Here is a 27039-nt window from a genome sequence, read left to right on the forward strand (position 1 = left end):
TTTTCTTCACTGATGGAGACGGCAATGACATCAGAGACTGCAGCACGCAGCGCGGCGCCACCTCGGAGAGTCTGCGTGTGGACGCCCCTGGCTCCTCCCACATGTCAAGTCACAGCAGGGAGCTGCGCATCCTGAGCGTCTACGGACAAGGGGAGGGCCCACTGGCGGTGGACGGCCATGACACCCTCTTGGCTGCGTCAGAACTGGCGGCCTTGAGCTCGCGGTCCGCAGACCACAGCGTGGCCAAGAGCCTGAACTGCAGCCTGCGGCATCGGGGCGGCCGCAAGGGCCGGCCCGGTGTCTTGTGTGGAAAGGTTATTCCCAACAAAAAGCCGAAAGCCAAGATGCCGTACAGGTGCGACCAATGCATGAAGCGCTTCAGTCGGACAAGCCACCTGAAGCGCCACATGAGGACTCACTCCGGGGAAAAGCCCTACAAGTGTGACCAATGCAAGAAGCGCTTCAGTCTGAAAGGCAACCTGAAGCGCCACGCGATGACTCACTCCGGGGAAAAGCCCTACAAGTGTGACCAATGCAAGAAGCGCTTCAGTCAGAAAAGCTACCTGATGCTCCACATGAGGTCTCACTCAGGGGAGAAGCCCTTCAAGTGTGACCAATACGAGAAGGCCTCCAGATGTGAACAATGCACAAAGCGCTTCGGAGAGAGCTCCAAGCTCAAGATCCACGTGAGGACTTACACCGGCGAGAAGCCGTACGGGTGCGACCAATGCATGAAGCGCTCAGTGGCGGAGCAAGAACATTTTCAGTTGGATGGCCAGGGTGAGACCAGAGATTATTATAGGGTGGCACATACATCTTAACATGATACAAGGCATCTTGCAATGGAGGGAATATTAAAGGCACGCTGGAACTCAACATCATAATTTTAATTCAGACAGTGGTGGAATTGTCAAATTCGCTTTTATTTTATCAATTTGTTGCTGTTATTTATGAGTTCATTTTTTTATTATGCATCCAAAAACATCAGCAGTGACTCAGACAATTTTTGTATGTATTTTTAAAATCAGTGATTTATTCAAGAAGACATTTTAAATGTCTGAGGCCTCGTGTGTGTGTATAGATTTAACTCTGATTCAAAGACAGCAAGTGCAGTTTGGTCTCAGCTTTTCAGGTCTGTTTAAAAAAAAAAAAAAAACACCAACTGATCTAACACTGTAAAGTAAAAAGTCAAAATTCTGTGCATTTATCAGAAAATTAATTACACAATTGCAAAAACATTAATTTTTTTAAAGGTCCCATGGCATGAAAATGTCACTTTATGAGGTTTTCTAAGATTGAAAGGTTCCCCTAGCCTGCCTATGATCCCCCAGTAGCTAGAAAAGGCGTTAGGTGTAAAACGAGCACTAGGTATACCGCTCCACCATTTTGGCCCCATATGTCGTCATAAGGGGCCAGGTTACCGCCCCTTCTCCGCTTTGCCCGCCCAGAGAATTCGGCCCGCCAATGAGCCACGACTGTTGTGCACTTCTTTATTTGGATAACCGTTCTGCTGTTGGTGTTATGGCGCATAACATGTCTCTGGTATTTCCACAACGAGACTCGTAGTGGGGGTTATCTCAGCCATGGTTGAGAAGGAATTGGGGGAAAGGAACTTTGGCTTTGACTCCCTGAAGTACATGAACCATGACATGGAGGAGAAAGGGATTGTTGCCGGCGGTTGTCTCCGGTCTGAGCCCCGAGGCACCACCAGCCTGCAGCGGTGGTGCCTCGGGGTGAGGGGGCTCCGGCGGGAGTCAACGGGACAATGGGAGGGTGCTGGAGGAGACTCTCCAAAACTGTGAATCTCTTGTCTGCAGTAGACTTTTTAAACCCTCTGGGTCAATGTTATATACGCATTCATTTAAAGAGTTTGTTTCACGTGTACAAATACACACCTCCTTTTATGCATACAGTGTATCAAAACAATTTCTTTCTGTAAAAAAAATTCTCCCTCTGCAGAAGACTGCGATGCCTTTGGAGACCGTAGCACGCAGCGCGGCGCCACCTCAGAGAGTCTGGGTGTGGACGCCCCTGGCTCCTCCCTCATGTCCAGTCGCAGCGAGGAGCTGAAGATCCTGAGCGTCTACGGAAAAGGGGAGGGCCCACTGGCGGTGGACGGCCATGACACCCTCTTCACCGCCTCAGAAGTGGAGGCCCTGAACTCGCTGTCTGCGGACCACAGCGCGGCCAAGAGCCTGGAGCGCGGCGAGCGGCTGGTCTGCCGCGAGGAGCTGAGTGTGCAGGTTGGAAATCATCCTCTCATTCACCCTCCAAAAGAGAGGCTTCCTCTGTTAAACCTCCAGCACAAAGTTTTCATTGAAAATCGAGTATTAGCGTTTACCCGGCGCAATGTTTATAATATAATAATTTAATATTGTTAAAAATAGCATTTTACGAAGATGGGGAAAGGGTGCGATCTACGACAAAGTATCAGAAGAACTTTTCTTACAATGCTTTTTCCGGGCTAAAAATAAGTTTGTCAGCAAAGGAGTATGCAATTATTTGTGAAGAGTACTTTACAGTACTTTACTCTGCGTGCGCAGCCCCGCCTTCTCTAGTGAACCAAGAAAGCCGGCTCTGTGACAAAGGGGTATTTGACCCCCTCAGTTTCACACAGGCAAAACAGTGAAATAAAATGGCGTGCCAAGCCGCGACCGAACCAGCTTGGCAGTGTAAAAATGGCAAGTGTGGTTAGTGGGGATTAACAACAATTCTGTGCAAATGAAAGAATATGTCATTGTCTTGTGTGTGTGTTTCGTTCGTTATGTGGAAAGCAGCAGACCCCAGACACCATTTCAATCAAGGATGAAGAGGATATTGGTGGAGGCTTGCCTGCCGTAGGTCAGTAATACACATTGCACACATACTTCCGTCTTCATCAGAAGATCACACGGGTGTATTAGTGTGACGGTATGAGGGAGCATATATGCTCTCCCATACTTGGAGTGCCGTCCTTGGGGGCGGCAGACTGACAGCAGGGGGTGTGGCTCACCAGTCAAAAAAAACAGACGGGTGGATCACGTCTCCGTTAACATCAGCTGATGAGAACGCGTCACACTAATACACCCGTGTGACCTTCTGATGAAGACGGAAGTATATCCGTCGAAACATTTCAAGGTAAAGAAAAGAACATCTGCCAATATATGTGTCTGTGATAAAAGAAAACTATAAATATTTATCTCAAGTGTAGTCACTATGAATGCATTACAACGACTACTTATGCAGTTCATAGTAGAATGATTTAGATCTTCCTCATGGCAAACGGATGTCAGGAATGCTGAATGAGCTCTGACTCCCAGTATAACTACAGTATTGGTAAAGCAGGTGATCAGAAACAACAGATGACCTGGGTTGTGTCTTGATGACCTCCCCACATCCTTAAAAGGCGGAGACGTATCGGTGCCTTCTCAGCTGGAGCCTTTGACCCTTGACCCCCCCAAGGGGAACAAGGGAAATGCATATTCAACAAATAGAAGTTAGAAAGAAATATAAATATCAGGGGTTGACATTAAGGTTTCAAAAGCACTTGCCCATCGGGCAAGTACAGGTCAGGTTCAACTTGCCCGAATGTGATGTTCACTTGCCCAAATTATAATCAGAATCGTGAAAAGGCCTCTTTTTGCCAGGCACGCGGCCTGGTTTTGGGGGGGCTCAGAAAAATCATCCTAGCTTAGACCGAAGCTGAATGTTAGCTTCCACACATGTGTTTAAAAAATAACAAACTTTCGCTTTGTTTACTTATTTATCGAGCGGTCACATCGTGCCATGAAGTGATTTCAGTCCACCGTTCCAACCTATTAAAGCTATCGCCAAGTTATATGTAGACCTGCATGATTTCATCTCATCTCATCTCATTTTCGTCCGCTTATCCGGGGTCGGGTTGTGGGGGGAGTAGCTCAAACAGGGGGCCCCAGACCAATAATTATCAGTTGGTCGTTATCATTTGGGAGCGATGTCTTACTATGAGACACAAATAAAGGTAGATATCTTACAATTTTGACACTTGACACCTCTATTTAAATTTCAGGGCAAATATATTCGAATGCACCAAGCCAAACACTTGCAAATAAACATATGGCCACTAGATTGCGCTGAAGAATATGTTTTCTGATTGAAGGCAATTTACCTATTTCCTAAGAAACCTTCTCTTATTCATTGATTGAAAATACCATGTTTAGTTGCAAACTTTGGCCCAGACACTGGGTTATCTGTTTATGGTGGTTTTATTCGACCAGAATCAACTTTGTGGACAAAAATGGGACCTGGGTTGTGTCTTGATGACCTCTGTTGGGAAAAACGGTCTGTCTAGCTACTGGACCAGATAAAATGAGACGGAGAGGTAATAAAGTCTATCGGCACGAGGACCTTGGATTTATTAAGTAAAGTGGCAACGGTTATACAGAGTCATAAAGCGTGAGAAATCGAATATGTCTAAGTCCCTAATCAGCGCTGATGGTTCGTCTGGAGCTTCGCCTCCGTGGAAGGTCTGCTTCAGAAGAAGATGAAGAGTTCCTGTGTGATGCAGTCTTATGCTGTATCCTCCTCTCGATGAGGTGTGTGCGGTTCGGTGTGTTTTGGCTCCCAGGCCCTGAGAGGGCTTCGTAACAGGGAGAGTTCCTCGTGTCTCCGGTGTGATAAATTAAAACGGGGGAGTGCCCCCCTGAAATGTCTCGTGTGTGTGGTAATTTAATGTGGCTCTGAGGCCCTGGTATGGGCAGGTGTATCTCTTGGTTCCTCCTAACGGGGCAGAGCTCTCAAAATGTCTCCTGTGTGATAAATTAATGTGGCTCTCAGGCCCCTAGTATCTGCATGTGTTCCTTCTAGTGGGGGAGAACTTCGAGGTGTCTCCTGTGTGATAAATTAATGTGGCTCTCAGGCCCCTAGTATCTGCATGTGTTCCTTCTAGTGGGGGAGAGCTTCGAGGTGTCTCCTGTGTGATAAATTAATGTGGCTCTCCCGTTCTGGAGATGATACTGGTGCATTGTCTGAGTGTCCACCATCTGCCTGCCTGGGAGATGGGGCCTTCAGCTCCGGCCTTGACCTGACTATATATTATCATGTTTGTGTTATGTGTTCGTTGGGTTTAGAGCAAGAGTCGACTATATATTAATGTGCCTGCCATATGATGTGCTCATCAGGTTATTTTTCCCAACACCTCCCCACATCCTTAAAAGGCGGAGACGTATCGGTGCCTTCTCAGCTGGAGCCTTTGACCCTTGACCCCCCCAAGGGGAACAAGGGAAATGCATATTCAACAAATAGAAGTTAGAAAGAAATATAAATATCAGGGGTTGACATTAAGGTTTCAAAAGCACTTGCCCATCGGGCAAGTACAGGTCAGGTTCAACTTGCCCGAATGTGATGTTCACTTGCCCAAATTATAATCAGAATCGTGAAAAGGCCTCTTTTTGCCAGGCACGCGGCCTGGTTTTGGGGGGGCTCAGAAAAATCATCCTAGCTTAGACCGAAGCTGAATGTTAGCTTCCACACGTGTTTAAAAAATAACAAAATTTCGCTTTGTTTACTTATTTATCGAGCGGTCACATCGTGCCATGAAGTGATTTCAGTCCACCGTTCCAACCTATTAAAGCTATCGCCAAGTTATATGTAGACCTGCATGATTTCATCTCATCTCATCTCATTTTCGTCCGCTTATCCGGGGTCGGGTTGTGGGGGGAGTAGCTCAAACAGGGGGCCCCAGACCAATAATTATCAGTTGGTCGTTATCATTTGGGAGCGATGTCTTACTCTGAGACACAAATAAAGGTAGATATCTTACAATTTTGACACTTGACACCTCTATTTAAATTTCAGGGCAAATATATTCGAATGCACCAAGCCAAACACTTGCAAATAAACATATGGCCACTAGATTGCGCTGAAGAATATGTTTTCTGATTGAAGGCAATTTACCTATTTCCTAAGAAACCTTCTCTTATTCATTGATTGAAAATACCATGTTTAGTTGCAAACTTTGGCCCAGACACTGGGTTATCTGTTTATGGTGGTTTTATTCGACCAGAATCAACTTTGTGGACAAAAATCTAAGGTAATAGGCCTACTTAATTTTTGGCTGTTAAAAGAAAAGGGGACGTTTCTTCTTAAGTTGTTATTTGCGAGTTTTAGTCACAGAATGATATGGTTTGGACTGTTGGAATAAGTGGAGGCTCAGCTTTCATGTAATATATAGTTTGTGAGGGTCCAATTTCGTGAAAAAGATCGCTATTGCTGTGCATGTGCACAGTTATGAAACCCAAAACCGCGTTCTTGCATATGACTTTCCTTGGTAATTTGCCTCAATCCAAATTACTTCCAAGCTGCACTCCTCCATCACTACTAAATTTTCCTTCTACCTAAACCGTTCGCGGAGGCGCTGCACTTGCGATGCTAGCTTTGTTGGCTAACCTTTAGCTAACACCTTCGAATCACGGCCAGAGAACGCACTGCGAGTGACAGAAGGCGGGGCTATGTTCGCACTGAAGCGATGCGTGTCTGTTGACTCGCTTTCCGAGGTAAGAGAAGACGGCGCGCTGATCAATTGCAGATATTTGGTGTTATTTTGCGGCAAAAAAGGTTGTTCTGCAGTTTCTAAAAACATTTGAATAAATAGCCTTTATATTAACATCCACCCAAAATCCACTTGCCCGTTCGGGCAACCAGAAATCAATCTCAACTTGCCCAAATATGACTTTTGGTTGCCCCGGGCAAGCGGGCAACCGTTAATGTCGAGGCCTGAATATAATTCTTCCAATGCACACACAAGTGTGTACATAGTACATACTGTATCCCTTTGTGCAAATAATGAATTAAAACCATTACTTTCTCTCCGGCTTTGTTTTCCTCTCTGAAGAAGACGTCAATGACATCAGAGACTGCAGCAAGCAGCGCGGCGCCACCTCGGAGAGTCTGCGTGTGGACGCCCCTGGCTCCTCCCACATGTCAATTCACAGCGGGGAGCTGCGCATCCTGAGCGTCTACGGACAAGGGGAGGGCCCACTGGCGGTGGAAAAGCCCTACAAGTGTGACCAATGCAAGAAGCGCTTCAGTCGGAAAGGCAACCTGAAGATCCACCTGAGGACTCACTCTGGGGAGAAGCCCTACAAGTGTGACCAATGCATGATGCGCTTCAGTGAGAAAGGCACCCTGAATAAACACATGAGGAGTCACTCCGGGGAGAAGCCCTACAAGTGTGACCAATGCACTAAGTGCTTCAGTCAGAAAGGCACCCTGAAGATCCACATGAGGACTCACTCTGGGGAGAAGCCCTACAGGTGTGACCAATGCACGAAGTGCTTCAGTGAGAAAGGCACCCTGAATAGACACAGGAGGAGTCACTCTGGGGAGAAGCCCTACAAGTGTGACCAATGCACGAAGCGCTTCAGTCAGACAAGCCACCTGAATAAACACATGAGGAGGACTCACTCTGGGGAGAAGCCCTACAAGTGTGACCAATGCACGAAGTGCTTCAGTCTGAAATGCAACCTGAAGATCCACCTGAGGACTCACTCTGGGGAGAAGCCCTACAAGTGTGACCAATGCACGAAGCGCTTCAGTCAGACAAGCCACCTGAATAAACACATGAGGAGGACTCACTCTGGGGAGAAGCCCTACAAGTGTGACCAATGCACGAAGTGCTTCAGTCTGAAATGCAACCTGAAGATCCACCTGAGGACTCACTCTGGGGAGAAGCCCTACAAGTGTGACCAATGCACGAAGTGCTTCAGTCTGAAAGGCACCCTGAATAAACACATGAGGAGTCACTCCAGGGAGAAGCCCTACAAGTGTGACCAATGCACGATGCGCTTCAGTCAGAATGACATCCTCAAGAACCACATGACGACTCACTCCGGGGAGAAGCCCTACAAGTGTGACCAATGCACGAAGTGCTTCAGTCTGAAATGCAACCTGAAGATCCACCTGAGGACTCACTCTGGGGAGAAGCCCTACAAGTGTGACCAATGCACGAAGTGCTTCAGTGAGAAAGGCACCCTGAATAAACACATGAGGACTCACTCCGGGGAGAAGCCCTACGAGTGTGACCAATGCACGAAGTGCTTCAGTGAGAAAGGCACCCTGAATAAACACATGAGGAGTCACTCCGGGGAGAAGCCCTACAGGTGTGACCAATGCACGAAGTGCTTCAGTCTGAAAGGCACCCTGAATAAACACATGAGGACTCACTCCGGGGAGAAGCCCTACAACTGTGACCAATGCACGAAGCGCTTCAGTCAGACAAGCCACCTGAAGCGCCACATGAGGACTCACTCTGGGGAGAAGCCCTACGTGTGTCTGCAGTGCAACGTTAGCTACAGCGACCCAAGCACTTTGCGTGTGCACATGCTCAAGCACACTTTGGCACGGGGTAACGGGACGCTTTGATTGAGACCTCTGTCTGGTATTGGTTGAAATTACTGCTTTTTGTTTTTCTTTTCATCACGATTAAACGCTTCGTACCTTCGATTCACTTTCTGTTTTTATTAATTGATGTCCGTGTTGAATAACTTATTTCTAGGACACTTCTGACAGCAAAAGATTTGATTTAATGTAGAGCTTGATCAGGGGAAGATACAGGCAGCGAAGTTACCAAGCATACAGTCAATGAGACGATGGGTGTACATGATTCTTATAGGAAACGTTCACATCGTGGGTAAATCCAAAGGAAACAAAGGTCAGGGGGAGGGGCCTTTGTGGAGTTTAGGATTGGTCAGAGGAGAGACCAAGTTAAATTGCAATTCACAATATGGGTGAAGTGGAGATGGCTGCAAGACAGTTAAAGGAATCTACACAACATAGAAGTCTGGATTGGCCTCAGTATCAAACTTGGTGCCCACAGTTGCAAATGCAAACTATCTTAACACCTTTCTATTAGAGAGGGCGGGAGGTTCCTCTAGGTCTATGGAGAATGCATAGAAATTCATTGAAATTGACAAATTATTCAAACTGGGTTCATATAATTTGTATATAAAAGTTATGCTTGATATTGCCACAACATTGTCATTACCGTTATCTTTGTTATTACAAAAAGCCTGAAAAGTTCACTTGTGAAATAGACTGTGATTGAACCGCACATTATGCATGATTGTGTTCATTCCACTTACCGTTCCATTCTGTGCGCTTAATGCTAACTACCTTGGATGGATTGTATCATAATGGGCGATAATGGTTGAAGTCAGAAGATTCCTAGCATTGGTCCCCCTTCACTCCCTGTTTGCAGCGGCGGCTGGTGATCCAATTCGTGGGTGGGGTGCAGTAATGGACGGGGGTCCTCCCCACGAAAATATAGAATTGGTTTCTGGGATGCCCACTATCTAAAAATGTATTCTGATTCATAGCCTACATCCTGACTTGCAGGGCCTGGAGAAGCCTACACTGCTTTCACTTTCATTCCACTAGCCGTTGTTATTCTGATATTGAGGCATATCATGATCAATGTCCTATAGTGTTTGACCGGAGTCTCAAGGTGCATTTCAAATGCACTTTGGGACCGTTGTATATTTTTTTTTTATATGCTACATACCAAAAGACTTAATTAACATGTAATTTACTTGTTCCTTTTAAGTATATCATTCATGAGGAGTCCAATTCCTCCACTGAAATGGGTAGAAAGTGCCTTTACAACTCTCTGCTAGTTAACTATCTGTCACTTCTCTATGCATGTAGTTATGTTGCGCAATGCACGAATGCTGTTGAGGGAGGTAGCCTATTAGATTCATTGGCTGAATTGTCCAATCAGCTCCAAATTACTACAATGAGTTGAAACACAAGACACAGTGTAGTGTCAAGTGTTTCTTTAATACTCTTGGTAGGATAACAAACCTACCATGATTTATCGTTCCTTATGTCGTGTGGTCATGTACAGGGGTTGGGTTTGTGTCGGGTCTCTTCTTTTTGTTTACTAATTATTTTTGTGTGTGTGTGTGTGTGTGTGTGTGTGTGTGTGTGTGTTTCCTAAACCAGAGGGAAACTTTGAACCAATGCAAAAGGCTTAAAATGTACCACTATATCACAACTAAAAATAACCTTCAGAAACAAATAATGAATTGTTATGAGCTGGAGCATTGAATTTCTGTTTTTCTTTTCTTGTTTGATGGTTTCGGTTAATCTGTTCAAATATTGTGTTATTGTTTGGTCCAAAAGCTTTGATTTCTTTTAACATACGAGCTGAACATCATCATAATTAAAAAAACTATTTTTTATTGCTTAGGATTTTTTTAATGCTCGTTATTTTGTTAGAATTATTTTTAACCATGTTCAATAAAAGAAAAGGAAATTACGGGGAAAGGTTACCTCCCCTTTCTCTTATTTTGCCCGCCCAGATTATTTGTCCCGACCGCCCATGAGAAAATGAGTTACGACTTGTACACATAGTTCTTTCCTTGAGACACACCGTGGCTTGCAAACGAGCGAAGCATCGCAGTTGTTCAGTGTTTGGATGTACAAATGAACACAAAAGTCTATATTTTGTTCATTCATCCGAGCCTCTGAAGAACCAGTGGGTTAATTAATTGTATTGTCTCTGGAAATGCGCCAGTCTGCGCCAAACATTTCACTGACGACTGCTTCCTCAACTTGGGCCAATACAGAGCTGGACTTGCTCAATGTCTGAAAATGAAGTCTGAATTAGTACCAACTCTCCACGGCTCAGCTACAAACCTCGAAAAAGTAAGTTAACTAACGCCATATCATTGTGTTGCTGTACTGTATATGGTTACCTTGTTAGCATTATAATGTTGCTTTAGCATTAGCGCTACAGCTAACAGCCAAGTTACTGTCGCTAATGTTAAGGTAGATAGCATCAGTTATGTGTGTGAATACCATGGACCTATTATAGAGAAAGGACAGCGGACTAATACATGGCCACCCATTCATTCCTATAAATACACACACTAAGTCGAGTGTGCATCTCAGCAAGCAAGGGGCATCATACGAGAATGGGCACAATTCAACAAAGGGGCTACAGGCACTGATCTCTACTGCTTGGATACCAAGGGAATGCAATGTTTAACAATGTCTGCTCACCATACAACCAACGAATACAACTGTATTCTACCGGCCACTGGACCGCAGTAGTTCTAGCGTTTTACTGATGAGATCATTTATGACCTGTTAAACTCACCCTACATACATATGGTGCGTTCCAGGCATCCCGTTTTTCACACCCGTCTACCCTCTTGTACTCCCAGTTTTATAAACTTATTTTTCCCTTCACACCTGATTCAAATCAAAGGGTTATTAGCAGATTTCTGCAGAGCTTGATGTCATGGTATTGAGTTGATGAGATGAACTATATAATATGTAAACAAATCAATGATGTAATATCTTTCATATAACTAATTTTAAGTATTAGGCTGATGTAATTCACTAAACATGCTTATCTTATATCTTCTTACAACTTGCACCTGGAATATATTCAATGTAATGAATTGAGTACAGATTTTACTTTGTTGTCTTTACGCAGGCCAGCTCATCAAGTGCTTACATTCAGCAGCTTCTCTCAAGGGATGTTGCCTGCCAGACAGACCACCTGGAAACACGTACTGTAGGCACACAGCTATCCTTAAAGACTTCGCAGACCCATTTTAAAAGTGAAGGTGTGTACTTTCTACATTGAGTATTTTTTCCCCTGATGTAGTAGATTCTAGGCAGTATAGATTCTAGGCTGATGCTAGATTCTACCTGTGCTGAAAAGCCTGGTCCTCTTTGAAAAAGCATCATGCCCAGCGCCCTGCTAAAAGTTAAACTTGGAGTTACAATTCAAAGATGGAATCAGTCAAGAGCCCAGAAGGGTTCAAAATGTATAAATGTTAGCTGATCAGCTTACAGGGAAGGACACGTTGTTGCTTTTTAGTGTCAAAATAGAATTATTGCGCTTGCCTCGCATGTCATGTGGTGCTCAGATCATTTTGTGCTGGTGTTCGTTGAGTGTCCTTAACCTGGCCAACCACTTGAGCTTTGAGTCTAGGGAGGAGGGTGCTGGAGGAGACGGCCCTCTCCAAAACTGTGAATCTTTGTCTGCAGTACACATTTTAAACCCTCTGTGTCAATGTTGCATACAATTAAAGAGTTTCTTTCACGTGTACAAATACACAATGCCTCCCTTTATGCAATATCTAAATGTAAATATACTTTTTCCTTTTTTTCTCCCTCTGCAGAAGACTGCGATGCCTTTGGAGACCGTAGCACTCAGCGCAACGGCACCTCAGAGAGTCTGGGTGTGGACGCCCCTGGCTCCTCCCTCATGTCCAGCCACAGCGAGGAGCTGAAGATTCTGAGCGTCTACGGAAAAGGGGAGGGCCCACTGGCGGTGGACGGCCATGACACCCTCTTCACCGCGTCAGAAGTGGAGGCCCTGAACTCGCTGTCTGCGGACCACAGCGTGGCCAAGAGCCTGGAGCGCGGCGAGCGGCTGGTCTGCCGCGAGGAGCTGAGTGTGCAGGTTGGAAATCATCTTCTTATTCACCATCCAAAAGAGAGGCTTCCTCTGTTACAACTCTAAAACAGACCCATAGAAAGCCCTCACCTTTATGATCCAGTAAACGTTTTTGCACCGCCAAATATGCCCGTCTTATGCCCAACTCTTCCCCTGTGTGATCTGCGCGTTTACACTGACCGAGGTAATTTACAGGCTTTATTTCGCACCCCTATTAACCCTCTCTGACCCTACACATATTGGGGGTTTCATTTTGATGTAAATGCGATAAGACAGCTTTGTGGTTCTAGGGGCGAGGCTTGGGTAGAGGTGTATGCTGCATTGTCTCTACAACAGAGACGATGCAGCGATATCAACATGAATAGTTGTAACTGGAGCGATGGTGAAATCCGACTGAACTGGTTCGGTCGAGTTTCCTGTGAATCGAATGGTGAATCGAATCATGGTCATGGAATGTGTTTGTGCACGGTTCAGCTGACTCTGAGTCAGTCAGACTCAGACTCTCAAAGGATCGTGGAACTTAAGTCGGTCATCAGCTGCTGACTTTATCCTGAAAGGTGAGTCAATATCGTTAATTTTATGTATTAAAAAAATACCCGAGATAAACGAACAATGTGTCAACCCTAACCCTAAAATGTAAACACCAGGCTACTCGACAAGAAAATGTAACGAACCACCTTAGGCTTTACTTTACCTCAGATAATGCGTTACTTAATAATGATATGCCGTGCGGCATTTCATGCGGCATCACCTGCGCATAGTGCTGCTGCGTAGGCCTACATGGACGTTCCAAGTATGTTTACTTCATGTATCGTTGAAGCTAACTAAGTATAGCCTAGTTATAACTATAACCTACTCCTGGTGCAGTGCATGCAACAGTGTGTGCCATTTATTCAGCTACAGTATGGGAAGGTTACTTTGAAAATGTAATTCGATACTGTTACAAGTTAGTTACCCTATTAAGAACGTAATAGTATGTGTATTAATATTATCAAAGCCATTATAACACATTTGAGTTTTCCTTTTTAACCGTAGGCTACAATAGGCCTATCCCTCAACACTGAATGAGCTACTGTGTCAACTGTGGAACACAAACTTTAACATCTTTTTTACTATGAAATCATTCTGAGATCTAATAGATTTGATAAGAAAAAACGTTTTAATAATATCAAAATATATAAATAATAAAATTATTCACACACACACAGTGGCGGCTGGTGAATTTCATTTCAGGGGGGGCTAAACGTTTGTAAGCCAAACCCCTGTAGGGGGGTCTGGGGGCATCCTTCCCAGTAGATTTTATTGTGATTTTCACATACAAACGAAGCATTCTGGTGCATTCGGACAAAATAATAAAGACAAAATTGAACATTTCCCTACAAAGACGAATGGAGCCGGGGAACTAAGTTGTAACTTAATTTATTTGCCTTGTAGAATTCAGCAAGATTAAAAGTGCAAATACATCAATAATAATTGGGAATTATACACAAGAGTCAAGCATGCACTTAGACAAATACGATAAAATATCAATATAATATGTCCAACCTTTTTATGTGCGGTTGTTCAATACACACTGAAGGCATGATGTCACCATAGATTTGCAGAGAACTATATACAATATGCACACTGAAGGCATGATGCCACCATAGGTTTGCAGAGAACTATATACAATATGCACACTGAAGGCATGATGCCACCATAGGTTTGCAGAGAACTATATACAATATGCACACTGAAGGCCTGATGCCACCATAGGTTTGCAGTGAACTATATACAATATGCACACTGAAGGCATGATGCCACCATAGGTTTGCAGAGCACTATATACAATATGCACACTGAAGGCATGATGCCACCATAGGTTTGCAGAGCACTATATACAATATGCACCCTGAAGCCATGATGCCACCATAGGTTTGCAGAGCACTATATACAATATGCACCCTGAAGGCATGATGCCACCATAGGTTTGCAGAGCACTATATACAATATGCACCCTGAAGGCATGATGCCACCATAGGTTTGCAGAGCACTATATACAATATACACTTGAAAGGGGTGGGGTGGGGGGGTTGTGAGGGGCGCTGTAACCCAGTGTCCATCCTCAGGGGGGGGGGGGGTTCAGATGGCACTGACGTGGCGACCACACACAATCTCTCCAGCATCAGCTGAGTGAGCCGCGGATAGATCAACGATCTACTTTTCCACCAGGTCAGAGCATAGCCGCGGGAACGTATTCTCAGCAGGGGGTGCTGGAAAAAAAATACCTCAGCCTGCACTATATAGCAGCGCAGCTCAATTACACCAGTGCATGCGCGCACAGTCGAAAATCGATCGTTGTGTTCACTTCCTTCACACCATGGTTCACATCCAGCTGCTCACAGAACAAGTTTAGCGCACCACCGCTACCCTCACACTTTTTCATTTAACCTTTTTTCAGCACTAGGTCATATGAGCATTAAATAAATGCTGCGTCTCAAAATGCCTTGGACAGCAGCGAGGATGACTCGCTTTGCCACGGGCCGAAACAGTGCGGAGCGACCACAGCCAGAGCGAACACAGCGGGGCAGAGGAGTGTCAGGAATAGTCTTTGGTGTACACATCAGTACGGCCTATTTGCACTACTGTTTAGTGGCAATGCAGTGTTTTATTCTATGCCTTTTTATTTTCGTATATTATTTCAATGAATACAATTTATTTATTTATAAAAACAAGATCTGGTCTTCAAATCTTTTTTCCAAATATAGGTCGTCTTACAATGGGGTTTGTGTTTATATTCGGACCAATACGGTACAGCGGGCGCTCACATGACGTTAAGCATTTCCTGGTGCATAATGTGACGCTTCAGAACCTAAAATCCCGTTTCTCCCCGTTGACACGACAACACATAACCAGAGTTTTCAGAAATCTCCACTTTGGCCAGAGTTTTTAGAAATGATAGTTTTCTGTGATAAGACAGGGCCTCAGACAGTAAGTAAGTAAGCTTTATTTGTACAGCGCCTTTCACAGACCAGGGTCACAAAGCGCTTCACAGTTAAAACAAAAACAAGTGCTGGGGGTGCTGCAGCACCCCCAGCACCCCTACTTCCCGCGGTACTGGGTCAGAGGGTTGGAGGACCTAGGGATCAGTTCCTCTTGCAGGAAGGACCGGATCTCGAGGGACGCTTCCGCACCTGCACTAAGGTGACCGACGAGCCCTGAGACCTGCTCGTCGACGTCACCCCAGACCATGCTCTCCTCTGTGGCTTGTCCCCCCGCAGCTCCTTCTTCCACCAGAGCTTCCTGCTGGGATGGATTCGAGATGGTCGCCTGTGCTGCAGCAGTTGTGAGCCTTTGGAGGGCCTCGGTGGCTGCCTGGTCGTCAGATGAGGTCTTCCTCTTGAATCTGGGGTCAAGGACTGAGGATTCAGACAGCAAGGCGTTGAACTCGATCCTATGGAAACGCTTTGCCATCTCGGCGTTGAGTGAGGTTAAAAGGGACACCACCACAGGCTGCTTGAGGCGGCCGGTCCTCAGGCGGTCTGCAATGACCCTCTGCAGACCCCGTGCCAAAATAATTATTTTGGAGGCAGTCACGTAGCTACAGATAGGACACAGAAAGGACACAGTTACAGTTCCACTTTGTTTTAAATAAAATATTTATGAATTTGTTGATCTATTTATTAACCATGTATTATGTATTTATTTAAATACCATGTATATCTATTTATTGACCATATTTTTATCTATTGACCTTTTATCTATGTATTGCCATTACCATGTGTCATATATGTCATGTCATTTATTATTCCCCAATGAATTTAATTAAATAAATAGATTAAATACATACCCTTCTCCACTGATCTCCACTGTCACCTCTTCATATGGCTGAAGCACCTCTCATGCCTCTTCAATGGCCTCCCACTCATCATGGGTCAAGGTGGTCACTGCTGGATTCACCAAAGCCAGGGTGGTGATGATGGCATCCCTCAGTCTCACAAAACGATTCAACATGTAAAAGGTTGAGTTCCACCGGGTGGGGCAATCCTGCAGAACCTTCAGGTCTGGCTGACCCATTTGAAGGAGAGTGGCCCTTAGCCTCTCCGCCGACAAGGAGCTTCGATGGAAGTGGTTCAACCCCCCCCCCCCCCCTTACAATCAGATTCAGTGTATGGGCAAAACAATGCAGGTGCTTCCATCGGCATTTCTGGATCGCCACGGTTATATTCGACGCTCCATCCGTAACGCAGGCGACCACCTTGTCCTGGATCTCCCACTCCCGCGTGATCCTCAAAGGACTGAAAACAGTCCAGGAGACAGCTGACCATTTCATAATTCTCCACGAAATGGCATGTCACAGACATATAGCTCTGGGTCGTCCTGGATGTCCAACACTCCGTTGTGAGACACACAGCTGCAGCGTGTCCCACTCTCTCCTTGACTCCGGCATGGCAGGTGGCATAAAGCCGAGGAACCAGGACCTTGGAGACGGTCTTCCTACCTGGTAGGGTGTAAAACGGATTGAGGGCCTTTGTAAATGCCTTGAAGCCCCTGTCCTCCACAAATGAAAATGGCTGTAGGTCCCAGACCACCATTTTCGCCAGCTGTTCGTCCAAGTTTTTCTGCCGTTGCGGTGTTATCGGCCGCGACATGTACTGGGTCAGCCTGGATTGCATAGCCTGGCCTCTGCCCCTGGAGTCCGGGTCCCCGGGGTGCCTGGTCTTGATGTGACGGTGCAAATTGGCAGTGGACCCTCCTTTTTAAACAAAATTTTGTTTTTGCAAATATTGCAGATGGCTAACACTGAACCCTCGGTTGTGTTAAAATGAGTCCACACGATGCTCTTCTTTCGTCCCGACATGGTTGACCTCTTATCTTTTGTTATCTTTGCAGATAAAGGTCAAGAGACTCGAGACGAGATGAAGTTAAAGTTCAGAGTTTAAGTTATAGTTCAACTAGGGGTGGGGGGGGGGTGATGGGTGTTAAAAAATGTGTGAAACTAGCAAATACAACATCGTGTATGGTTAAATATGTTGGCATCTGTATTCAATGGCCTTTGAGTTATTCAACAGCTTTATTTAATGTATGCTTAATGACATGTCCTTAAATTAATAGGCCAAGGATCCAAAATGCCCCCTTCCCCACATTCAAGGTGAAGTTTGACAAATCAAACGCAGAGGGGTGGGTGTTTAAAAGTTTAAAAGTAATTTGTAAAGGCCATCTTCACTATTGTGAAGATGGCCACCCCCACTCAAGAATCGATCAAGATCCGCCATGGTGGGGGTCCCAGGTCCACCATGGTGGGGGTCCCAGGTCGCGTGCAGCAGAACGAACCATGAAAGAACAAGACAGATTGACGAGACATTCAAATATTTTATTAATCTGGCATAACACAGAAAATACAAAGACAACATGCATTTACCATTTCACTGATATTTAGTCGTATTATCGTACGCTCACTAAGCCCCTTCGTTTTTTTCCCCCATGAAATCGGTTTATTTCTGTCTTGCATACGATTGTCTGGCTCTCGTGAGTCGCCTCGGTCCCTCGTCTTCACCACTCACACAGTGAGTGAACGAACTGTCAGCGAGTCGTGGGTCTGTCTCAATTCTGAGTCACGAACGAGACGAACGAGGCGAACGAGACGAACGAGAGAGAAGAACCAGTTCGGTTCGTTCGTTCTAACGATTCATTCGTTCGAACGAATCAGTTCGCGACCGAACCACCACTAGTGTAGCCCCGCCTTCTCCTGTGAACCAAGAAAGCCAGCTCCGAGACGAAGGGGGATTTTATCAGCTTGGCAGGGTAAAAATGACAACTATTCTGTGAAAATGAAAGAATATGTCTTGTGTGTGTTTCCTTCTTTATGTGGAAAGCAGCAGACACCAGACACCATTTCAATCAAGGTTGAAGAGGATATTGGTGGAGGCATGCCCGCTGTAGGTTAGTAATACACATTGCATCGATGCAAGAAAACAACCTTTATAAACTGAGAATGTACTCGATTCTGCCTTCTCAGCAGGAGCCTTTAACCCTTGACCATCCAAAGGGCGATAAGGAAAATGCATAATCAACAAATAAAAGTTAGAAAGAATGTCAAAATATAAATCTTCCAATACACAAAGGTATACAGTACAAACTGTATACCTTTGTGAAAATGATTAATTAAAAACGTTACTTTCTCTCTTGTCTGTTTTCCTCTCTGAAGAAGACAATGACAGCAGAGACAGCAGCACGCAGTGCGGCGCCACCTCGGAGAGTCTGCGTGTGGACGCCCCTGGCTCCTCCCACATGTCAAGTCACAGCAGGGAGCTGCGTATCCTGAGCGTCTACGGACAAGGGGAGGGCCCACTGGCGGTGGACGGCCATGACACCCTCTTTGCCGCGTCAGAACCGGAGGCCTTGAGCTCGCTGTCCGCTGACCACAGCGTGGCCAAGAGCCTGAACTGCAGCGTGCGGCTGGTCCGCCTTGAGGAGCTGACTGGGCATCGGGGCGGCCGCAAGGGCCGGCCCGGTGTCTTGTGTGGAAAGGTTATTCCCAACAATGCCAATATGATCGTCCACATGAGGACTCACTCCGGGGAGAAGCCCTACAAGTGTGACCAATGCACGAAGCGCTTCAGTTGGAAAGGCCACCTGAAGATCCACCTGAGGACTCACTCCGGCGAGAAGCCCTACAAGTGTGACCAATGCCCGAAGCGCTTCAGTCAGAATTACGTCCTGAAGAACCACATGAGGACTCACTCCGGGGAGAAGCCCTACAAGTGTGACCAATGCACGAAGCGCTTCCGTCGGACAAGCTGCCTGAAGAGCCACATGAAGACTCACTCCGGTGAGAAGCCCTACAAGTGTGACCAATGCACGAAGTGCTTCAGTGAGAAAGGCACCCTGAATAACCACATGAGGACTCACTCCGGGGAGAAGCCCTACAGGTGTGACCAATGCACGAAGTGCTTCAGTGAGAAAGGCACCCTGAATAAACACATGAGGAGTCACTCCGGGGAGAAGCCCTACAAGTGTGACCAATGCACGAAGAGCTTCAGTCACCCATTCAAACTGAAGAACCACATGAGGACTCACTCCGGCGAGAAGCCATACAGGTGTGACCAATGCACGAAGTGCTTCAGTGAGAAAGGCACCCTGAATAACCACATGAGGACTCACTCCGGGGAGAAGCCCTACAAGTGTGACCAATGCACGAAGTGCTTCAGTGAGAAAGGTACCCTGAATAACCACATGAGGACTCACTCCGGGGAGAAGCCCTACAGGTGTGACCAATGCATGAAGTGCTTCAGTGAGAAAGGCAGCCTGAATAAACACATGAGGAGTCACTCCGGGGTGAAGCCCTACAAGTGTGACCAATGCACGAAGCGCTTCAGTCAGACAAGCCACCTGAAGACCCACATGAGGACTCACTCCGGGGAGAAGCCCTACAGGTGTGACCAATGCACGAAGCACTTCAGTCATAGCTCCCTCCTGAAGATCCACATGAGGACTCACTCCGAGGAGAAGCCCTACAAGTGTGACCAATGCACGAAGTGCTTCAATCTGACAAGCCACCTGAAGTTCCACATTAGGACTCACTCTGGGGAGAAGCCCTGCGTGTGTCTGCAGTGCAACGCCAGCTACAGCGACCCACGCACTTGCACTCACTCCGAGGAGAAGCCCTACAAGTGTGACCAATGCCCGAAGCGCTTCAGTCAGAATTACGTCCTGAAGAACCACATGAGGACTCACTCCGGGGAGAAGCCCTACAAGTGTGACCAATGCACGAAGCGCTTCCGTCGGACAAGCTGCCTGAAGAGCCACATGAAGACTCACTCCGGTGAGAAGCCCTACAAGTGTGACCAATGCACGAAGTGCTTCAGTGAGAAAGGCACCCTGAATAACCACATGAGGACTCACTCCGGGGAGAAGCCCTACAGGTGTGACCAATGCACGAAGTGCTTCAGTGAGAAAGGCACCCTGAATAAACACATGAGGAGTCACTCCGGGGAGAAGCCCTACAAGTGTGACCAATGCACGAAGAGCTTCAGTCACCCATTCAAACTGAAGAACCACATGAGGACTCACTCCGGCGAGAAGCCATACAGGTGTGACCAATGCACGAAGTGCTTCAGTGAGAAAGGCACCCTGAATAACCACATGAGGACTCACTCCGGGGAGAAGCCCTACAAGTGTGACCAATGCACGAAGTGCTTCAGTGAGAAAGGTACCCTGAATAACCACATGAGGACTCACTCCGGGGAGAAGCCCTACAGGTGTGACCAATGCATGAAGTGCTTCAGTGAGAAAGGCAGCCTGAATAAACACATGAGGAGTCACTCCGGGGTGAAGCCCTACAAGTGTGACCAATGCACGAAGCGCTTCAGTCAGACAAGCCACCTGAAGACCCACATGAGGACTCACTCCGGGGAGAAGCCCTACAGGTGTGACCAATGCACGAAGCACTTCAGTCATAGCTCCCTCCTGAAGATCCACATGAGGACTCACTCCGAGGAGAAGCCCTACAAGTGTGACCAATGCACGAAGTGCTTCAATCTGACAAGCCACCTGAAGTTCCACATTAGGACTCACTCTGGGGAGAAGCCCTGCGTGTGTCTGCAGTGCAACGCCAGCTACAGCGACCCACGCACTTGCACTCACTCCGAGGAGAAGCCCTACAAGTGTGACCAATGCACGAAGTGCTTCAGTCGGAAAGGCCACCTGAAGATCCACCTGAGGACTCACTCCGGCGAGAAGCCCTACAAGTGTGACCAATGCCCGAAGCGCTTCAGTCAGAATTACGTCCTGAAGAACCACATGAGGACTCACTCCGGGGAGATGCCCTACAAGTGTGACCAATGCACGAAGCGCTTCCGTCGGACAAGCTGCCTGAAGAGCCACATGAAGACTCACTCCGGGGAGATGCCCTACAAGTGTGACCAATGCACGAAGCGCTTCCGTCGGACAAGCTGCCTGAAGAACCACATGAGGACTCACTCCGGGGAGAAGCCCTACAGGTGTGACCAATGCACGAAGTGCTTCAGTGAGAAAGGCAGCCTGAATAAACACATGAGGAGTCACTCCGGGGAGAAGCCCTACAAGTGTGACCAATGCACGAAGCGCTTCAGTCAGACAAGCCACCTGAAGACCCACCTGAGGACTCACTCTGGGGTGAAGCCCTGCGTGTGTCTGCAGTGCAACGCCAGCTACAGCGACCCACGCACTTTGCGTGTGCACATGCTCAAGCACCGTTTGGCACGGGGTAACGGGACGCTTTGATTGAGACCTCTGTCTTGCATTGGTTTAAATTACTGCTTTTAGTTTTTCTTTTCATCACGATGAAACGCTTTCAACTTTTGATTTGCTTTCTGTTTTTATTAATAATCGATGTCTGTGTTGAATAACTTATTTCTAGGACACTTCTGACGGCAAAATATTTGATTTAATGTAGAGCTTGATCAGGGGAAGATACAGGCAGCAAAGTTACCAAGCATACAGTCAATGAGACGATGGGTGTACATGATTCTTATAGGAAATGTTCACATCGTGGGTAAATACAAAGGAAACAAAGGTCAGGGGGAGGGGCCTTCGTGGAGTTTAGGATTGGCCAGAGGAGAGACCAAGTTAAATTGCAATTCACAATATGGGTGAAGTGGACATGGCTGCAAGACGGTTAAAGGAATCTACACAACAAAGAAGTCTGGATTGGCCTCATTATCAAACTAGGTGGCCACAGTTGCAAATGCAAACTATCTTAACACCTTTCTATTAGAGAGGGCGGGAGGTATCTCTAGGTCCATGGAGAATGCATAGAAATTCATTGAAATTGACAAATTATTCAAACAAGGTTCATATAATTTTTATATTAAAGTTCTGCTTGATATTGCCACAACATTGTCATTATCGCTATCTTTGTTATTACAAAAAAACGCATAGTAAACTTGTGAAATAGACTGAGATTGTACCCCACACCATACATGATTGTGTTCATTTCACTTACCTTTCCATTCCGTGTGCTTAGAAGTAGAATCTTTATTTGTCATTGGGTTAAATACAGTGTATTTACGCAACGAAATTAAGGTGCAGATCTTGTTCAGTGCTTTTAAAAAAAATAAAAAGAATAAATAGAATACAGTACGAAATATTAATAAATCTAACAACAATAACCCCTCCCCCTGCCTTCCACTTAAGGCACATTCAAGTGTCCTACACCCTCCCCTCCCTCCCAGACAACAACCAACAACCCCTTCTGCCCACATATATCTAAATAGCAGCAGGTCCAGGAAGGTAAGCATAACGAGGAACCCGGGCAGCTGCACCGGTTGCACCGTCGATATTTACGCCATTGATTAATAATATCTTCACCATTAAATAAATGCCGAATCTGTATCTCTCATGAAGAATATCGTCAGACAATGCAAAGGGATCGGTTCTGTCGCGAAAAACCCTCTGTCTCCGGAGAGACGCCTGTACGATAAGTGCGTCGAGGTCCATGGGAACACCCACAAATGGTGACGCCATTATCGGAGGAGGGGCTAGGAAGCTGCGCACGCCGATATAAGTAGGCGATCTCCGGGTAGACTCGCTGAAAAGCTGCTCCCGACCAGGTTTGGTTGCGAGCACAGGTCACCATGGTGATACAGCGACGCTTAAAGAGATCAACTTTCATGGTACAGCTAACCCAGGCTTTCAGCTCAACATACCTCGCTAACCCTCTAATCGAGCTTCGTAGTACAGGCCCCTGGATTGGGCTTCGCGGGTTTGTTAGCCGGCGTTTCTATTGTTACCGGTGTTGCGTGTTCCAAAGGTTTATAAATCGCTGTCTAATCAATACTTCATTCACTGCCTCTTCCGTGGTTATTACAATATTATGAATAGACTGCTGTGTAAAAAATAATAATAATAATTATACCAGATACATTTTCAGTCGCACCGGTGCGCCCAAATAAAATATTTGGTCGCACTACCCCGAATTCTAGGCGCATGTGCGCCCAAATTAGGCGCACTCTGGAGCCCTGCCGGTACGCCGTCGGGTCCTGCCGCCTTCCTCGGGTTCACTTTCCTCAGTGTCCTTCTAACCTGATGTTCCTGGATGGTCAGCGGGGTGTTGGTGAAGGCTGGGGGGTGGGCGTTGGTTGACTATCCGCCTCAAACCGGGCAAAGAAACTGTTTAATTCCTCTGCCCTTGTAGCATTAGAGTTGGTAGTTGTGATGTTGTGGCCCTTGTAGTTAGTGATGTGCTGTATTCCCTGCCACACCTGACGAGGGTTTTTGTCCATGATGTAGCCCTCTATTTTCCTTTTATATGCTAACTTAGCAGCCCTTATGCCCCTCTTTAGGTTCGCTCTGGCTGTGCTGTACTGAGCCCTATCTCCTGACCTGAAAGCAGTGTTGGGGTCCTTGACAGTGTTTCTTTAATACTCTTGGTAGGATAACAAACCTACCATGATTTATCGTTCCTTATGTCGTATGGTCATGTACAGGGGTTGGGTTTGTGTCGGGTCTCTTCTTTTTCTGTTTACTAATTATTTGTGTGTGTGTGTGTGTGTGTGTGTGTGTGTGTGTGTGTGTGTGTGTGTGTGTGTGTGTGTGTGTGTGTGTGTGTGTGTGTGTGTGTGTGGAAAGTTCATAAGCCAGAGGGAAACTGAGCTGGAGCAGTGAATTTCTGTTTTTCTTTTCTTGTTTGATGGTTTCGGTTCATCTGTTCAAATATTGTTTGGTCCAAAAGCTTTGATTTCTTTTAACAAACGAGCTGAACATCATCATCATCATGATAATTATAAAAAACTATCATTTGAACTTCATTATTTATTGCTTGGGATTTTTTCTTGCATTTATTCTGTTTGTATTATTTTTAACCATGTTTAATAAAATCGAAATTACGGGGAAAGGTTACCTCCCCTTCCTCTTATTTTGCCCGCCCAGATTATTTGCCCTGACCGCCCATGAGAAAATTAGTTAAGAACGTGTTCACATAGTTCTTTCCTTGAGAGACACCGTGGCTTGCAAACGAGCGAATCATCGCAGTTGCTCAGTGTTTGGATATACAAAACCTCTAAAAAGTAAGTTAACTAACGCCATATCATTGTGTTGTTGTAGTGTATATGGTTACCTTGTTAGCATTATAATGTTGCTTTAGCATTAGCGCTACAGCTAACAGCCAAGATACTGTCGCTAATGTTAAGTATCAGTTATGTGTGTAAATACCATGGACCTATTAAAGAAAGGATCGTGGACTAATACATTGCCGCCCATTCATAACTATAAATACACGCACTGTAACTCGAGTGTGCACCTCAGCAAGCATGGGGCATCATACGAGAATGGGCACAATTCAACAAAGGGGCTACAGGCACTGATCTCTACTGCTTGGACACCAAGGGAATGCAATGTTTTACAATGTCTGCTCACCATACAACAAACGAATACAACTGTATTCTACCGGCCACTGGACCGCTGTAGTTGTAGCGTTTTACTGATGAGGAGATTGACCTGTTAAACTCATCCTAAATACATATGGTGCGTTCCTGGGAACCCGTGTTTTCGCCCCCTTCTACCCTCTTGTACTCCCAGATATAGCTGGTTATTAACGGGCAAAAAAGTGTACCTGGAACGCACTATTATAGGCATGTTTTCCCCTTCACACCTGATTCAAATCAAAGGGTTATCAGCAGATTTCTGCAGAGCTTGATGTCATGGTATTGGGTTGTTGAGATGAACTATAAAATATGTATACAAATCAAGGATGTAATATCATTTCAAAGAACACATTTTAAGTATTGGGCTAATGTAATCCACTAAACATGCTTCTCTTTTATCTTCTTACAACTTGCACCTGGAATACATAGGTATTTTTTATACATAAGATAAAAAATTGAGTACTGATTTTTCTTTGTTGTCTCTACGCAGGCCAGCTCATCAAGTGCTTACATTCAGCAGCTTCTCTCAAGGGATGTTGCCTGCCAGACAGAAAACCTGGAAACGCATATTTGTAGGCAAAAAGCTATCCTTAAAGTCTATGCAGCCCCATTTTAAAAGTGAAGGTGTGTACATTACTCATTGAGTATTTTTTTTTTTGATTTGGTAGATTCTAGGCAGCATAGATTCTAGGCTGATGCTAGATTCTTCCTGCGCTAAAAAGCCTGGTCCTCTTTGGAAAACCATCATGACCAGCGCCCTGCTAAAACACGAGTCAAACTTGGGAGTTGCATTTCAAAGATGGAATTAGTCAAGAGCCCAGAAGGGTTTCAAGACAGATGCCACCTGAGCTGGTTTATCATTGTCAAACATCACTGAATTCATAATGTATGAATGTTAGCTGATCAGGTTAGAGGGAAGGACACGTTGTTGCTTTTTAGCGTCAAAATATAATTATTGTGCTTGCCTCACATGTCATGTTGTGCTCAGATCACTTTGCGCTGGTGTTCGTGGAGTGTCCTTAACCTGGCCAACCACTTGAGCTTTGAGTCTAGGGAGGAGGGTGCTGGAGGAGACGTCCCTCTCCAAAACTGTGAATCTTTGTCAGCAGTACACATTTTAAACCCTCTGTGTCAATGTTGCATACATTTAAAAAGTTTCTCTCATGTTTACAAATACACAATGCCTCCCTTTATGCAAATAATGTATCATAACATTAGATTTTCCTTTTTTTCTCCCGCTGCAAAAGACTGCGATGCCTTTAGAGACCGTAGCACTCATCGCAACGCCACCTCAGAGAGTCTGGGTGTGGACGCCCCTGGCTCCTCCCACATGTCCAGTCACAGCGAGGAGCTGAAGATTCTGAGTGTCTACGGAAAAGGGGAGGGCCCACTGGCAGAGGACGGCCATGACACCCTCTTCACCGCGTCAGAAGTGGAGGCCCTGAACTCGCTGTCTGCGGACCACAGCGTGGCCAAGAGCCTGGAGCGCGGCGAGCGGCTGGTCTGCCTCGAGGAGCTGAGTGTGCAGGTTGGAAATCATCTTCTCATTCACCCTCCAAAAGAGAGGCTTCCTCTGTTACAACTCTAAAACAATCCCATAGAAAGCCCAAACCTTTATGATTCAGTAGATGTTTTTACTCTGCCAATTATGCCCGTCTTATGCCCAACTAATCTGTCGGTAGTGGGGATCGACATCTATTCTGTGAAAATTAAAGAATATGTCTTGTCTGTGTTTCCTTCTTATGTGGAAAGCATCAGACCCCAGACACTATTTCAATCAAGGTTGAAGAGGATATTGGTGGAGGCATGCCCGCCGTAGGTTAGTAATACACATTGCATCTATGCAAGAAAACAACCTTGATCAACTGAGAATGTACTCGAATCTGCCTTCTCAGCAGGAGCCTTTAACCCTTGACCATCCAAAGGGGCTCTTTCTCTGTTTTCCTCTCTGAAGAAGACAATGACATCAGAGACCGCGGTACGCAGCGCGGCGTCACCTCAGAGATTCTGGGTGTGGACGCCCCTGGCTCCTCCCACATGTCCAGCCACAGCGAGGAACTGAAGATTCTGAGCGTCTACGGAAAAGGGGAGGGCCCTTTGGCGACGGACGGCCATGACACCCTCTTCACCGCGTCAGAAGTGGAGGCCCTGAACTCGCTGTCTGCGGACCACAGCGTGGCCAAGAGCCTGGAGCGCGGCGAGCAGCTGTTCTGCCGTGAGGAGCTG

At 46.1% G+C, this 27039-nt stretch overlaps 1 protein-coding gene across 3 annotated transcripts; it reads left to right on the forward strand.

Annotated features, from left to right (window-relative positions):
• On the forward strand, positions 1-26505 carry LOC132455389 (zinc finger protein 271-like). Of its 3 annotated transcripts, XM_060049245.1 has the most exons (3): positions 5713-8253; positions 18974-24456; positions 26061-26505. In XM_060049245.1, the coding sequence occupies exons 1-2, from the start codon at positions 6937-6939 to the stop codon at positions 21671-21673; spliced, it is 4017 nt and encodes a 1338-aa protein (XP_059905228.1). In that variant the 5' UTR covers positions 5713-6936; the 3' UTR covers positions 21674-24456; positions 26061-26505. The 3 variants fall into 3 exon arrangements, with proteins under 3 accessions (XP_059905227.1, XP_059905226.1, XP_059905228.1); XM_060049244.1 differs by lacking the exons at positions 18974-24456; positions 26061-26505 and adding an exon at positions 1-743 and having other exon boundaries at positions 7036-8458; XM_060049243.1 differs by lacking the exons at positions 18974-24456; positions 26061-26505 and adding an exon at positions 2848-4269 and having other exon boundaries at positions 6107-8458.
• The last annotated feature ends 534 nt before the right edge of the window (positions 26506-27039 follow it).

The sequence above is a fragment of the Gadus macrocephalus genome, chromosome 4 (genome assembly GCF_031168955.1).
Source record: "Gadus macrocephalus chromosome 4, ASM3116895v1".
In the NCBI taxonomy this organism is placed as follows: Eukaryota; Metazoa; Chordata; class Actinopteri; order Gadiformes; family Gadidae; genus Gadus; species Gadus macrocephalus.

Excerpts from the sequence above, each read along its gene's own strand:
- LOC132455389 (XM_060049245.1), top strand. The coding sequence starts at position 6,937 with ATGTCAATTCACAGCGGGGAGCTGCGCATCCTGAGCGTCTACGGACAA. Across the intron at positions 8,254-18,973 it reads CAAGCCACCTGAAGCGCCAC|ATGAGGACTCACTCCGGGGA; the intron begins ATGAGGACTCAC and ends ATGATCGTCCAC.